The sequence below is a fragment of the Triticum aestivum genome, chromosome 1A (genome assembly GCF_018294505.1).
Source record: "Triticum aestivum cultivar Chinese Spring chromosome 1A, IWGSC CS RefSeq v2.1, whole genome shotgun sequence".
Classification (NCBI taxonomy): domain Eukaryota; kingdom Viridiplantae; phylum Streptophyta; class Magnoliopsida; order Poales; family Poaceae; genus Triticum; species Triticum aestivum.
The window spans coordinates 69,289,429-69,305,112 of NC_057794.1; the positions used below are offsets into that span (position 1 = coordinate 69,289,429).

Here is a 15,684-nt window from a genome sequence, read left to right on the forward strand (position 1 = left end):
GTGTTCTATTTTCAAACCGTATAATTTTTGTGTTATATAGTTTATATTAAGGTGATAAAATTGGCAACCTAGATATACGCGTAGGACTTATACTTATAAACTGAAACGGAGGTAGTAGTAGGATAGATATCGATAACCCAATTGTGTGGACTAGAATGTGTTGTACAGGACTGGAGCATGAGTGAATCTTGTATTATCATCAATGGTGAAAGAGTATACATGCAAACCTTTTGAAACAAATTGTTGGCAAAAAAGTCTAAGGGTTGTGCTATAGGTATGATGCACACTATATGGCTTTCTTACGTGTATCTGAAAATACGGTGACGTGGCTCTCTCTCGTGCCACAGTTTGCGCTTAGCTTGACCATACGAATAAGATCTCGGAGACTAGAGTGGTAGTGCGAGTTGCAGTCATGCATGTACATATCCGGCACAGCATTAATTAGGTTTTGTTCATACAAATTAAAAGGGGGTCATGGAAAGTGATGTTATCGTGGAAATGGAGCCCAGCCGTGCTGTCTGCTGTCATGTCCTGCTAAAAGTAGTAGGGTAATTTGGACCCCCCCCTCCCCAACACTGACAACTAACTAATCATGCATTTGCAGCCTTTTGCCACTCCGAAATTGTGTTATTTTGTTATCTTAACTTACATGTTGACCATAATTAGGAGGTTATGCATAGACGAGAGGAGAGAGATGGGAGGGAATCTGTCGGTTGGTACGTATATACTCTAATATTACACGAAGAACAATTGTGTATTCTACATTCTTTGTACTAGCATGTATAGCATAATTAGCTTACATACGACTTGTTATCGTTTTCTTAACTAGCTAAGCTCTGCCCACAAACAACGTGTATGTCTAAAGAGTAAAGACACAGTTGCATTTCATGCATAAATGTCATTTCTTTGTTGGGGGGTAGTTGTATTTTCTCTTGAGAGTATAAGGTTCATCTATCATCAACGAACCACTTCATCTCAATCAATTTGGCCATTGTATACAGGAAATTGCAGAATATATATGGTCACTACGCTTCAGAGGTCCAATACGGTCACTAGCACACCTCCTATACATAGTAGTGTATTTACATTAGAAGGGCCCCACACGTCAGATTCTTCCTTACCCTCTCTCTGCAGCCAGGCAGCCATGGAGCTCATGGAGGCCTAAGCGAAGCAACCGCCTTTACAGTGCACGCTCTCTGCCACGCCCTCACCCAAGGGCGCTTGTGCCACTCTTGCTATGTCGCTGATGTCCATCCATGCCAGCACGATACCTTGGCATGGGCGGATGTAACAGGTTGTACTCCCTTCGGTCCTTTTTAGTTCGCATATAAGATTTGTCTAAAGTCAAATTTCGTAAACTTTGACCAAGTTTATAGAAAAAAAATACAAACATTTAAAATGTGAAATCAACAACATTAGATGCGTCATGACTTTATTTTTCATATTGTATAAATTTAGCATTATAGATGTTAATATTTTTTCATATAAATATGGTCAAACTTTACGAAGTTTGACTTTAGACAATCCTTATATGCAGAGTAAAAAGGATCGGAGGAAGTATTACATGTCCTCTCTGATATCCTCATGCTAATTGACATCTACTCCCTCCGTTCCTAAATACTTGTCTTTTTAGAGATTTCAACAAGTGACTACATACGGCACAAAATGAATGAATCTACACTTTAAAATATGTCTACATACATCCGTATGTTGAGTCCATTTGAAATGCCTAGAAGGACAAGTATTTGGGAACGGAGGGAGTAGGTCAATCTCGTGTGTTTCCAAACACTACCACGTTGAAGCATATATTGTCCTCCTCAACATGTTTGCGTCAGCACCCTTGCCCCTGACTCCTTATCCTTAGGCGCATACCAGTGACATCATTAAACATAGGTCTTGCAGGCGAATGTGTTGTTGTGTTGCCCAATATCTAGGGCAAGAAAGCTCACCTTATTTAGCAATTTGATTCATCGGTGACCTATACATCTCCTTTTTCCTGTCTCCTGCACATTTCTTGTTAATTGTTAATGGTGATGGATGGGTGGAAGCTTAAAACTAAGGAGCATAGAGTCATTGGATGTAGTGCTACACGAGCAGCGTCTCACTGGTGCCACAATCCTAAATCAAACGACGTGATGGCATCATGGCAAGAGAGCACAAAGAGTTATGGGGATGGAGGGTGGACGAGGCTAACATGTGGGCTAGTGACCATAGTAGATGCATATAGTGACCACAGTGAACTCCGTTAGCAAGCCTATTTGCATTTTGTGATGGCCAAAGCGGATCAGAAAGACATGTTCATTGAACGTAGATGCATTCTTATTCTTTGTATACCTCTTATAAAAATCTACTATTTGTATAAGAGATATGAGTCTCTATGTGCATCTAACTAAACTCCCATCTTAACTTAGAACCTATGCCCATAGAATGAATAATGTAGCTCTCTCCTTTTTACAATTAATTTTAGCATGTCAAAGCAAATGTGGAAACCTTTTTAACCTCATATTGAGAATATAATAGAATCTTGAATTCCATATAAAGCTTTCACAACACTGTATATGTAACTTGGATGTAATAATATTATAACAGATATTTCATATTACCATATTGGAATGGAAAAGAAGTGCCAACCATGGGCAGTTTCTTGCGATTAGAGGACATTTACACATGATGTCGCCTTTTACCAAGAATGCAACATCTATTACTGGTTTTGCGGGTGTCTATCGCTGAGAGTGAAGGGAGAAAGAAAGAGACTAGAATAGAATTAAGGTCGGGCTCTTTTCAAGCTACATGGATATACTAGGCTGGAGAAAGTGATGCCAATCGCATGAAAGCAAATTCTCCAGAATACCACATGAAAGCAAATTCATATAGACCATTTGTTTGCCATGAAAAGGACAACGGGCGAGAGAGGCATGCATGGATCTCGTCCTTAATTACATTTTTTAATCCTGGATAGACTACATTAGGAAGGTAAGCTAGAGCTACAAATGGTTGGGCAATCCTGGTGTAGTCTTTGACGAACAATTTATAGTTGATTAAAAAGGTGATTCTAACTGCTGGCCACTGGATCGGTGGAGAAGTGGGCGTGCATGCGGAAATTGTCCATGAGTTGTCACATATATCCCAAAACGCATCCACTTCACACAAAAGAAGATACCGTTTCTTTCAGGGTGCATGAGAAGGAGAAATGGCAAGAGGACCGTTCGATTAAGCACGGTCAGAAAACCCCTAAAATCTTCACATAGTTGCAGGACTCAGAACCGAGAACATCGGAATTGTTCAAATTGGCCACCAAGGTACACAAACGGCAAAAACAAGAGGCAAAGACATGCGAAAACAAATTGAAATGACTACATCAGGTATTTTAATCAGGGCGGTAAAGCGCGTGCCCACGCTATGCGAGTAGTATTTGTAGCATGTTTAGTAGAGTGGCATTCGTGTGTGTTTGTGTGGCGTGGAATGAATGTCCTCTTGTACTTAAACAGCACTCCTTGCCGCAAACCTATGGCAAGCAGGCCATGTTACCCCAGATTCTTGCCGATTACGCCATTCTATAGCGCCCACATGCATGCTTTCCAGAGGCATGCATTGGGGTTATGTGGGATACAGGAGGCGCAGAATTGGCTACGGACGCATGGATACCACACACACGCGCGCACGGCTGACAGCTAGCCACGGACAGGGACGAAACACGACTAAAAAGGGAGGACAGCAGTATTCACTTGCTCCGACCACGTAAAATAAAGCATCTTGTACACATACAGATAGATTATATTCTACCAAAAGAACAGATATGCATACAGAAAGATAAAGATGTATCTGCACGCACATGTTTGAGAGAAGTTTCACCGGGTTCCGCGTCACATCGTCGTTAAAGTTTCGCCATATGAATTGAAGGCAACTTTCAAGCGTTTCATCCATGGTCCGTCCGAATTCAACGGGGAATCGAGCGAGAGAGCGGGCAAGGGGAAGTGGCCGGGTAGCTACCCCAGGCCCAGGGCAGCTGCCAACTATTTGCGACATGAACATACTCATTCGTAGGAGGTTTGTACAGTAGCTTAGCAGCCTATAGCGCGAGTGCGCGTCGAGTTGGTTGGCACACACGCGCGCGCGGGAGACGTGGTCCCTTTTCCCCTTTGCCCCCCTAGCAGCCTCGCTAGCTGCATCGTTCGCTCCATCCATCGATGGGTAGCCAGCCACTGACTGTGTCTACATGGGAGCAATGGATGGGTGGATTGGATTGGGTTGGACGGTACCCCCACCCCTACCGACGACGGCCCAGTGTCCTACGACTCTCTCTCCTCCCTCTTCTTTTCTCTCTTCTGGAGACTAGAGAGGAGGAGACGAGGGGAGAGGAAATGAGACGAAAGGTACGCGTGCACCAGTGTTGGCTTCGACGGGCCCGCCGGGCGTACTATGGGATGCCGTCCGTCCTGTTCTGATCTCTTCTTTTAGCCCTCTTGAATCCCGGCTGTACCGATCATTCGTTCATCATCGCCAGGACGGCAGGACCCATGCATCACAAATTTAACGCCTCTCCCTCTCCCTCTCTCTCTCCTCTTTCTCTCTCATGCATAATGCTGCTGATCGTAACAATAGTATTATCGTAAGCCCAATTGGAAGGGATGAATTGAAAAGTGGGCGAGTAAGTCACCTTTGGCCTGTGCCTGTGTGGTGCTGTAGGGAGGGAGGGAGGGAGGGGGTGGACCTATGTCCTGTTGGGGACCCCGGAAAAGATGCCCTCCCGTTCATTCGTCAAACTCGCCCTACCCCCGTGATCTTCTAATGCCAGCCTTGCTAATCGCCACGCCGCTGCCGTCCCTTATCTCCCACCCCCTTCTAGATAATGCATGCACCTGTAAGATAGTACAGGATCAGAATTACGCTGTAATTTCGCAATTGTCGTGGCAGAGGTCATAGAGTTGCTTCCTTACCATGGCAGCAGGGTCGCCCGGAGTGCTTCAGTGAGCGAGCTTTCTCTTGGCTCAAGGTGCTGGAGAAGAAAAGCCGAGGAGCCAACAAATTAGTGAGTGAAACAGCTAGAGCAGTGCCCAGCAAAAGGCAGGTTGTTGTTACCTAAAAGTCGGTTTATCTCGGCCCAACCGCAAGTCCTGCATGGAGGAGGAACAGATGGTGACATTAACCCCCACGGGCACACACGCACCGGTTGGTTTTAATCGTTGCGATACGAAACAAGCGGGGATGTGCTAATTGCTCCAAAAACCTGCATAAACAATATATACAAGAGTCTATCAGAACAGACAATGCAAGCCTCCAGAACGGATGAGATCCGCTGCATGGTGAATCAAAGGACAAGACGATCAGCTGGAAACCAGACTATATAAACGCCCAATCATCAATGCCTTTTGATTCGTCCCCGCCCCGCGTCTTGTTTAATGGGGACGAGTATCGGCCATCACATGGGCACACAAGGATGCCATTACGATCCTAATCATGGAACCATGGATTAAACTCTCTCCTTTGTATTGGACATGCAAGGATGGGAACAATAATACGTGCATTGACTGGCTCATTCGGGAATACTACTGTGCCGCGAATATTTGTCCCCTCCTATGGACCTATTTTGTATCCGGGAAATTAGAAAACAAGGAGTTTTTTATTTCCTTTCTACAATGATCGGAGTATCATCCATTGACGAGGCTAGCGACAGTCAGCAGGCAAATCATTATGCTTGGTACCCGTGTCATTATAGAAAGCCCGGTTCTTCACTGATCACGGACAGGTTCAGCGGCGGCAACGTGCACCGTCCCGGATTGGAGAAGCAAAGATTTCTGATTGGAAATTGCTAGCTAGCAGCTTGCTGCTCCGGGTAAACAAAAGGGAGATGCCCTCTGTCCTGGAATACGAACATCTAGTGCCACCTCTTTCTCCCCAGGACCCCAACTGTGATGATTGATTGCCGATGGCTTTTCCCCCACATAGAAGTGATCCAGTGACTTACCTGAAAAGCAACGGAGATAGAGGACAATTCTTGGGCCTGACACATAAAATCTTCTTGCAGGTGGGGGGAAAACGAGGTGCACATGCACGAACGAACAGCAGCAGCAGCAGCTAACAAAGATGAGTTTTAATTAGCAGCAGAAGAAAGGTGGGCATGGCCGCCTCCCCCAACTGTGTGTGTGCTTTACCCTGCATGGAACACTCGTGACGTAGAAGTAGCTGCAGAAAAGAAGCCAACATAAATAAAAAGACAAGGCTTCTAGTAGCAGGAGGAGGAGGAGGAGTGGTGTACACTGGATGCTGCTCTGGGGGGTCGTGGTCATTCGCCATGGGAGGAGCAGGAGCAGGCAGTCCCTTTCCTGATAATGCAGAGGCAGATGGACCCGTTTTACTTTCACTGGCTTGTGCTCAAAGAAACACAAGGAAGGAGAAGATGAAAGTAGAGTTTCATAAACAAGGCCGCGACAATTAAAATATCGGTGGAGGCGGCTACCCCACCGGTTTTGGCACCAGACATAGATTCTTAGGAGAGATGACGAGACGTACCCCCACACGTAGCCGGAAGCAACCAAGTGAAGAAGAAGAAGGGTTAAACCCCCACCCCCTTCTCCTCTCGCAACCACCTCCACCACCACCACCTTTAAAAGAAGGTGCTAAAGGGGGGGTGTCCTGCAAAGAAAAGGAGAGGAGTGCCCCCTAACCTTTCCCTGCTTTCCACTGAAATCTCCTATCTGCAACCATACACACTGTTGCTCTTCTTGCTCAATTCTGCTCTCAGCAATCATTTCCCCATATATAAGTCACTATACCCTCGGCATTTCCCACCCCTTCAGCCATGGATTCCTGAACAAGCTCTGCGCTACCAGAGGAGACTTCTGCTGTGCACGACTGCAAGCTGCGTGAGTTCCGCGAACCCGTCGGGTCTCGAATTTCAAGCTCGCAGGCTCTGCATTGCACTGAAATGGGGAGGCATTCGTGTTGCTACAAGCAGAAGCTGAGGAAGGGGCTCTGGTCCCCTGAGGAGGATGAGAAGCTCATGAACCACATCACCAAGCATGGCCATGGCTGCTGGAGCTCTGTCCCTAAACTTGCAGGTGAGCAAAAACTAATCTTCTGCATTTCACTCGTCAATTAGCAACTTCCAGTCTTTCCCCCTTCTTCTCCTCCTAAGAAGGCTTCCCTCTCTTAGTCAATCCAATTATCTAAATTTGCCTCGTAAATTGCTGCAGGACTCCAAAGGTGCGGCAAGAGCTGCAGGCTGAGGTGGATAAACTACCTGAGGCCAGACCTTAAGAGAGGTGCCTTCGCTCAGGACGAGGAAGACCTCATCGTTGAACTCCATGCTGTGCTCGGGAACAGGTGAATTTTAAGCCTATAGTTGTACTAGGAGGACCCTAACAGAATTCGGCATTAGTAACTGCAGAGCAAACCTTGATAATAATTCAACTAATACGCCTCCTTTTTTTCCATGAGAAGGTGGTCTCAAATTGCAGCACAGATGCCTGGGAGGACTGACAATGAGATTAAGAACCTCTGGAACTCGTCCCTCAAGAAGAAGCTGCGGCAGAAGGGCATTGACCCCAATACCCACAAGCCCCTCACTGAGGCTGATCGCAGTGGAGCAGCTCCCACCATCAGCACCGAGAGGACCTCTGGTTCCAGTGACGTCAACCCGTCAAGCGCTGGTGCTCTAGGGAACTTTGGTCACCTCCTCAGCGAGACAGCCCAGTCTTCAATGCTGCTGCCGGTGTATGACAAGAAGCGCCCTGAAACTCCAAGCTTGGCACGACCTAAGGTGCCAGCAAAGGAGTTGTTCTTGGACCAGCTTACTGCTGGTCATGAGAGCCCATCAAGCTGCCGTTCATCAGGTCCAACGCTGTATTTTCCTTTCCAGCAGCAATTAGGCTACAGCAACGAGTGTGGCAGTGGAGATGGTGCAAATATGAACTCACTCTGGTTTAACCAGAATGATTTCAGTTGCAACACAATTTCCACTGTGATGCCAACAGTTTCACCATCAGCCCTCTCGACGCCGATGGGACTGAACCTCCCACCAGACAATCACCACCATGGGGGCACTGGCATCGGCAGTGCCCCTTTCTACTGGGATGGTGTTAATCCTAGCAGCAGCGGTAGTACTGGGAGCAGCGGAAGCAACAGCATGGGGTTCGAGCCACAGAGCACGAACTCAATTCTGGAGAACAGTGTATTCCCATGGACAGATATCGGAGTTGGGCAAGAAAAGGATACCAGAGTTCAGTTAGTGGAGGAACTCAAGTGGCCTGACTTGCTTCATGGAACCTTTGCAGAGGCAACCACAGCGATGCAGAACCAGAGCCAATCACTATACGATGATGTGATCAAAGCAGAGAGCCAGTTCAACATGGAAGGGATATGTGCTTCTTGGTTCCAGAATCAGCAGCCACAGCAACAGCTGCAAGCAGCATCAGACATGTATGATAAAGACTTGCAAAGAATGCCCTTGTCTTTTGAGCATATCTAGGTACCATGTTCTGCCATACATGGAACAGAGAAGATCAGCAGAAGCTGAGACTTGTCTCACAATTTCGTGAGCAGGCTATGCTGAGGTGCTTGCATAGATACATATGCGGGTTGATACAGAAATCAACCCTCCACAACCTTCCTTGGTTATAAAGATCATGCAGTGCCACGGAAAAGACAGCTCTGTCATCAGGAGTGGCGTCAAATTGCACAGAAAAGTACATTCTGGAGTCTCCCTTTCTTTCTCTTGAAAATTGTTGTTTTCTTCTGTACACGACAGCTCAACTTTTGGATACTTGAGTTTTTGTTCACTCTCTGTTTATCAAATAAATAGACAGGAATGGGAAAAACTGCATGTGTCGGTAGCTATCACAGACCATACTAGTAGTCCCAAACTTTTCAACTGCTGCCATGCACGTAGATGGGAATTAATTATTGCAAGTTGTATTTTTATATCTTTTGAGAAGTTGCTGACAAACTGCAGTCGTATATTTGTAAAGGCAGAAAATTGGAATATATTGACCCACGAGCAATTTTTCTCTGGCTTTCCCTTTCCTGTTTCTGTCTTAATCTTTTCCCTGTGGAGAATACGAAGCTACTTGATCGCTTTCTACTTCAATACCAGCATGGAAAAGGATTGGTTGATTTGATATGGTCTAAAGAGGTAACCATCCTCAGGAGAGAGTAAACACGGCTGAGAGAAAAGGAGGCAAGTATTTAAGAATATCTACCTACCATGCAAGATGGGTAGCATATGAAACCTCATTTTGTGGTGAGCACTCAACCATATGCTCAACTATGGCTGCGCATCATGGTTTCCCCATGATTACATCATAGCGTTGCAAAATGTAACTTAAACTTGGCTAGGAGCTCAACATTCGGCAACCATGAAACTTAAGCCATTTTGGGTGCTTATTTGGTTTATCACGAACAAATTGTGGTACGAGCTAGGTGACACTGTAAGTAACCCACAACCAACCTCCAGAAAAGTTAGCCTTTACTTGAAAAGGCTAAATAGAGTACTAGAACTTGGTTTCAACGTTCAACATCGCTGTACCAAGGGCGATAATACTAATGCTCCTGCTAATAATACAATTGAGGGACCATGTCATGGGCTGAGTTAGATTGTTAACCAATTTGGCTTGGCCATGGTGGGATCCTTTCTTTATGACTCCTCATGTTCAAACCCTCAAATATGGGTTTATTTCTATGGGTTGCAATAGTGCTAAATAATGGACCTATGAAATCAGGTTCCCAAACAATAAATTAGCTTTAGAAGTTACAGACTATATTTACATCACACAACTAACAGGGCTCGGTCATGTGGAAAAAAAGGCTGGCATAAAGTGATTGACACTTTCATTTTCAAAGACACGATGAGACCAATAATGCTCATAAGGACCATTAGCACCTAAAGGAAAATTAGAGAAGCCCAATAATTCTGGAATGCAGTGATAAATACTACTCCCTCCGTCCCATAATATAAGAGCATTTTTGACACTAGTGTAGTGTCAATGGGACGGAGGGAGTACATGTCTATCTCTAGATTCTGATAAATAATTCATAATGAATTACACTTCATAAGAGCTTGGTTGCGTACCATGCCGTTTCAACTTATGTGGCATATGCACTTTAATTCGCTTTGTTTATATCCTGTGTCTTCTTGGACGTATGAGCTGTATTATTGGATGCATCTGCATGTTTTAAAAATTGACACATCAGTTGACAGAAAAAACAAAAGGTTGAAAAGGAAGAAGTAACAAGACGGGAAAATAGCAACTGTTCAAAAAGGAGGATGCTAGTGCTCTTCCAGATGAAAAAGGACATTTAATTTAATAATTTGATATGTAGTGTCAAGATTGCCAGCAGCAGTAGACTGCAATAATGACCACCTAACATCATCATTAACGAATGGAAGATAACAGATGAGAAGGAATAATATCACAAATTACACAATCAGCAGTTTTTTTTTCCTCGAACATGCACCGGACTGCATGTCGTTTTGCATAATTACTCAAGCAACAGTAACTTCGCAACATTAGATCTGAGATATTGTAATGTGTGTACTATTATGAGGTCCAAATGGAGCAAAGGAACAATCAACAGCCAGTTCACCCATTCTATTTGACACAACCCACACTGCAATTGATTGTGAATTTGTGATCAAGTATTGCTTTGGTTTGACAGAAACATAAAATTTAGGTAAAGCAAAAAATAAAAGCCATAGAGTTCTTGTTTTACAAGCAAATAACTAAAAGCAAGACACGAATCTACTGCTGCATGATATATGTACTTGCGAATAGTTCTTTCCTCTCAGCCTCCCTTTGACATCAGCATGATGATGGAAATAGGAAAGCATATTGGCACAGCTTTAAGTTTGGAATTCTGTAATTATAAAAGGCTTCTCCATCTTGGGGCTGCACGTGTCAAGTTAATTTCCCTGTCTTCAGCACTATCTGTCTCTGCAGACAACATGTGTCAATTACAGACTGGAGACATGACTAACTTACTACGAATAGTTCCATCAGTTATTATTAAACTGTGAATTCACAGATATGTAAAGGCAAATGTCAAAGCTGGTACATCTTTGTGCTCATGTTAGCAATCTCTTCTTATATAGTCCATAAGAAGCTCAAAGAACTAAGATGAGATTATGGTTCTATGAACCATGCCAGGATCAGGTAGAGGGAGAAGAATAGCATTTGCAGAGTTTCAACAGTGTATACCTTAGCCACTACTCAATAGGTCCACTCAATCAAAATGAATGGCCCAATGGCATAAGATAGGAAGAAGCAGCAAATATGAGCAGCTTAATTAGTTGGAACCATCCTTCAGTTGACTGTCTACTAATGAAGGTGTGCAAGTAGATGGTATCATCAACCAAGAAAATAATAACAACTAGATACAGCCTAACTCAGTGGCAATGAATGTATCTAATATACAACCCAAGTGTATGTGCATTCAACAATTTAATTCATGGAATCATATGGCAAGGCATCATGCTTCTTTTTTCTTCTGAGTTTTCGTTTTACCTCTATGACACATTTTGCTGGTGAGGATGAGTCAATAGGCCTTGTGAAGAGTACTGCTGCACTTTCCTCCTTCACAGGCTGGCTGCTATGTTCGGGAGCACAAGTCCTGGCAAATCAAGGCCATCTTCTCATTAGCGTACCAGCAGTTTAAGGGTCATTCTTGTGAGCCTACTATGTAAATCACAAGCATTCGCCCAGGACAAGGAAGTTCTCTTACTCTCTTTAACAACTTAGGGACGATCTAGAATGTCTCCAACAATGTCTCATTGAGCAGCACCTCAGCGCGTATGGTTGATCTGTTGCCAAAGTTCCCAATTCATGTTAGAACTTGGTCAAAGTGTAAGTAACAATTGCACTTCAGTTGATAAAAATAAGAAAGATTGATGCAGATTACGACAACAGAACCTAAGAGCAGAAGCTGAGACCATTATGACTTTACCTTTATTTCTCTGGGAGTCCTTCACTCTGAGAACCTGACTTAGACTGTCCATAAATACGAAACTACAACTGCTACATTGCAAAATTTTAATTTTTCGATTATCCAAATATGTATCTATCTTGACAATGCGCCCCTCCTCTATTTCTACTACCTATCTGGTCAAATCAGAGGCATTAGCTTTGCTGTTTATTATCTTTTTGCTTTATGATTTATCCAGTTTGTACATTCATTTTAGAACAAACAGTTGAGACTTATGTAGCAAAACAATTTATTATGTATTAAGGATGCACTGCCAGCCTATGAAATGAGGCAAGCACTGACATAAGTAAATCACAGTACCCAAAAATAATACGATGTTAATTTACAGAACTTGGACTTGAAAATAAATAGGAAATCCTTACACTTTGAAAGGTACTCCCGACATACAAAAAGGTGTCCTTAGCCTTTCATAACTTATCAAACACAATAGCACCATGATCTATACCAAGCTACCAGTACCAACTACCCTTGATCCTACATGAAACAACAAAATTTGGTACCCAGTTAGTCTGCAAATTTCAGAAATTTATAGCGGTGCTCCAACAGGCCAAAACGTTGTATCTAAACCTATTATCAACTTAAACACACTGCACTTCCAGAAGATTCATGGAATTAAAGTACAAACCACAAGCAGTGTTCAATCTAAAAATATGTCAACATGTTTATCCATTTAGGTGATACTGTAAAATGAAAATTATTATTTTTTGGACGCATTAGGTTTAACATGTACTTAATTGAACAGGTGAAAAATAACATTGCATAATGTCAACAGGCATGAACATAAATCCACTGAAACAAATAGAATAAATTACTACTTCCTCTGTTCCTAAATATTTGTCTTTCTAGAGATTTCAACAAGTGACTACATATGGAGCAAAATGAGTGAATCTACACTCTAAAATATGTCTATATACATCCGTATGTGGTAGTCCATTTGAAATCTCTAGAGAGACAAATATTTAGGAACGGAGGGAGTAGATAACACAATAATATTGATCAACATTACATCAGTTACACAGGGCAGTATCCAAATGGCAGTAGAACTAGTTCGATCCTTTTCTGTTACTGTTTGTTCTAGAAACTAGAAACAGCCAGTACAGCAAACATATTTTACAGCATTGATACTAAATTCTATTCTCCAGGAAAAACATACTAACATCTAACAAATGTACTCTATGGAACTTGAGAGCCCGTCGTTCTGAATTATTTCCAAATGCTGATTGGAGAAACCATATTCAATAGATGATAAGATCGCAGCACAGATATCAGAAAGGAAACTGTATCACATTTTCATCATAGTTGCCAGTTAGGAGAAAACGTAGGTAACACGGGTTCTTGTTTCAAACAGTCACTTCTAGGTCCCTATAGCAATTTGATAAAAAAAGAAGCAATGGGTGATGCTTGAAATATGTCAAAGCTTGAAATATGTCAAAAGAAGATTAAATATTGACTTCACACAGGTGAGGGAGAGCAAGGTGTGACATCTCAAGGAAGTGAAGAATTACCATAAGAAAATTTAAATTCATGATTCCGATGTATACTTAGGACGTTATAGCTACCACATAGGCACATACAAAAAGCATAAATGTATCATCTAAAGCTAAAGAAACTAGTCTAGGATCAAGAGATTAAGCTAATAACTCTCTACTCCAGGATTAAGAAATTAAGACCCAATGTATTTCTTCAGTGCTGCTCTTGCAAGCACTCAACTACCACAACAGTGCTGTACTTATATGCAAACCCTACAGCACTAGAAACTGGGTTCAGCTCCAAAGCCTACAAACCTTTAAGGTTTTTTTTATCAACAGACCATTATGGTTTTGACAGCTGAGTTGTCTTTTTACACGAAAACACCCAACTTATCCAACTTGATTGACCATCAACGCAGTGTTGTTTTTATAAAGGCAAGGCGCCCTGCTTTCCTGAAAGCAATAGTTCAGACAAAGTACAGGTAACTGGCTGGGGTCACAAGCTTACAGAGCATGATTGTATGTACGGTCGTGAACACTGATCAATTATTTATTTCGACCAGCAAATAGCAATGTCGGCATGGGCGTCACGGTCCATATCCACAAGTAACAATGAAGTGAGCCCAGGACTCAAGACCGCACCCTGACTCCCTGAGGAGACCGCCAGCAAAGGAGTTAAGGGACGTTGAACCTGGCCAGTACCCTAGCAAACCCTCCCTGTCAGGGCGGATGCAGCGAGCCCCCTTCCGCAAATGACAAATCGTACGCCCGATAGTTGACACCGGGGGGCACTGGGACCGCGATTTCACGCGGGGAAAACATTTCCGTGATCGACTGATGCCGCATTGGTGGTAAGTGGTAACCACTGCAGCAGCAGGCACAGGAACAGAGATCAATCCACCCGCTCCCCCACCAAAATGGCTAATCAATTCGGCTGCGGATGGACCGCGATTAGCAATGCGAGGTACCATCGTAGGCCGGATTCGTACGCGCGAGGCCAGGCGTGAGGGTGCGGCCAATTAATTCGAAATTAACATCGCGAGCGGAGAGGCAGAGGGAGGGAGGGAGCGGAGGGGGAACCTGTACCGTGATCACGCGCGGGGGTCGAGCAGGGCATTGGCGGCGCGGCGGCGAGAAACTGCGGCCGGCGGGGGGAGGAGGCGGGCGGCGAGGGTGCTTTGGCTGCGCCTCTCTCTTCCTCTGCGCTGCCGGTGGTGCGGTACTTCCGTCGCTCGTACGCCTGTCTCCTCGGGGCGTAGCAGTGGGGCGCCGTCGATTTCGGCCGGGGAGGTGCGCGTGGAGGATAATGGGCCAGTTGGGTGAGCCACAAGGATTTTGTTTGTTGGGCTGTAAAGCGCGTTAAGCATTTATGTTGGGCCGCAAAGCTAATTACGGCTCGGGCCGTGAATGGGGAAGAGCAGTTTTTCTTTGAACTGGGAATAGGGAAGAGCAGTTGGGCGAGGGGAGATGTTTTCCGAAAAGCAAAGGGAGACATGTCGAGAATTTTCATGCAGGCATGAGTGACTTTGACGAGGGAGCACAGCGAGCACAATTAGGTCTCACGGTTTATAGGAATTTAAAAGTAAATTTACATAACAAGATCAGATGGCCGAGTTGGTCTAAGGCGCCAGATTAAGGCTCTGGTCCGAAAGGGCGTGGGTTCAAATCCCACTCTGGTCAATTTTTTTTTATGAAACATGATTTCTCGCCCGTATGCTTTCCTCGGGAAGAGACCCTAATATCTCGCCCTATGCTTTCCTCGGGCAGACCCCAGGATTTCCCTCCTGCTGAATCGCTCTGACGCCATCTCTTTTTTTACGGGTGCTCTGGGGCCATCTAATTTGCGGTTCTTCAAAGAAGTTTGACATAGTACCACGAAGAACATGGTTTTTTTGAGGGAGGGAAAAGAACATGTTTGGTTTGTACATGAAAGAAAAGGTTGTCTATTTCCTCCCCTCCAAAACATAAGATGCATATTTTCATTCTCCGGTTGTATACTGCTAGGTAGGGGACCTTGATGGCTGACAAGCAGATACTAAATTCAATAGTCGTCTTTTATTAATTTAAAATTTTAGATGGATACCTTAGACTAGTCATAATGGGTAATAACATAGACTAGTAACATACACATGTTATTAGTCTATGTTACTACCTCTATAGTGGGGAGTAATATATGTATGATAACATGCAACACTTCATTTATTAGGCTATAAACACATCTTGTCTTGATGTGTGATGT

At 43.9% G+C, this 15,684-nt stretch overlaps 1 protein-coding gene, 1 long non-coding RNA gene and 1 other non-coding gene across 11 annotated transcripts; 2 read left to right on the forward strand and 1 right to left on the reverse strand.

The window, feature by feature from the left end:
- Window positions 1-1,453: 1,453 nt before the first annotated feature.
- On the reverse strand, window positions 1,454-14,786 carry LOC123190577 (uncharacterized). Of its 8 annotated transcripts, XR_006496419.1 has the most exons (12): window positions 14,532-14,786; window positions 12,339-12,450; window positions 11,716-11,794; window positions 11,499-11,604; window positions 10,067-10,928; window positions 6,257-6,323; window positions 5,966-6,183; window positions 5,080-5,227; window positions 4,938-4,996; window positions 4,658-4,859; window positions 1,950-2,003; window positions 1,454-1,859 (listed from the first exon to the last, which is right to left on the reverse strand). It is a non-coding gene; the product is annotated as an uncharacterized lncRNA (long non-coding RNA). The 8 variants fall into 8 exon arrangements; XR_006496416.1 differs by having other exon boundaries at window positions 1,454-4,859; window positions 10,067-10,160; window positions 10,760-10,928; XR_006496405.1 differs by having other exon boundaries at window positions 1,454-2,003.
- On the forward strand, window positions 6,598-9,014 carry LOC123190562 (transcription factor MYB61). 2 transcript variants are annotated; one of them, XM_044603244.1, is made up of 4 exons: window positions 6,598-6,863; window positions 6,956-7,058; window positions 7,194-7,323; window positions 7,441-9,014. In XM_044603244.1, the coding sequence occupies exons 2-4, from the start codon at window positions 7,001-7,003 to the stop codon at window positions 8,465-8,467; spliced, it is 1,215 nt and encodes a 404-aa protein (XP_044459179.1). In that variant the 5' UTR covers window positions 6,598-6,863; window positions 6,956-7,000; the 3' UTR covers window positions 8,468-9,014. The 2 variants fall into 2 exon arrangements, with proteins under 2 accessions (XP_044459179.1, XP_044459172.1); XM_044603237.1 differs by having other exon boundaries at window positions 6,599-7,058.
- Window positions 14,787-15,044: 258 nt separating the features above from the next.
- Window positions 15,045-15,125, forward strand: TRNAL-AAG (transfer RNA leucine (anticodon AAG)). Its single transcript has one exon. It is a non-coding gene; the product is annotated as a tRNA-Leu (tRNA).
- The last annotated feature ends 559 nt before the right edge of the window (window positions 15,126-15,684 follow it).

What these genes read in the sequence shown, in the direction of transcription:
- LOC123190562 (XM_044603237.1), top strand. Translation starts at nt 6,926, where the DNA reads ATGGGGAGGCATTCGTGTTGCTACAAGCAGAAGCTGAGGAAGGGGCTC. An exon ending in CTCTGTCCCTAAACTTGCAG is followed by an intron (nt 7,059 to 7,193) that starts GTGAGCAAAAAC and finishes AAATTGCTGCAG; the next exon opens with GACTCCAAAGGTGCGGCAAG. An exon ending in CATGCTGTGCTCGGGAACAG is followed by an intron (nt 7,324 to 7,440) that starts GTGAATTTTAAG and finishes TTCCATGAGAAG; the next exon opens with GTGGTCTCAAATTGCAGCAC.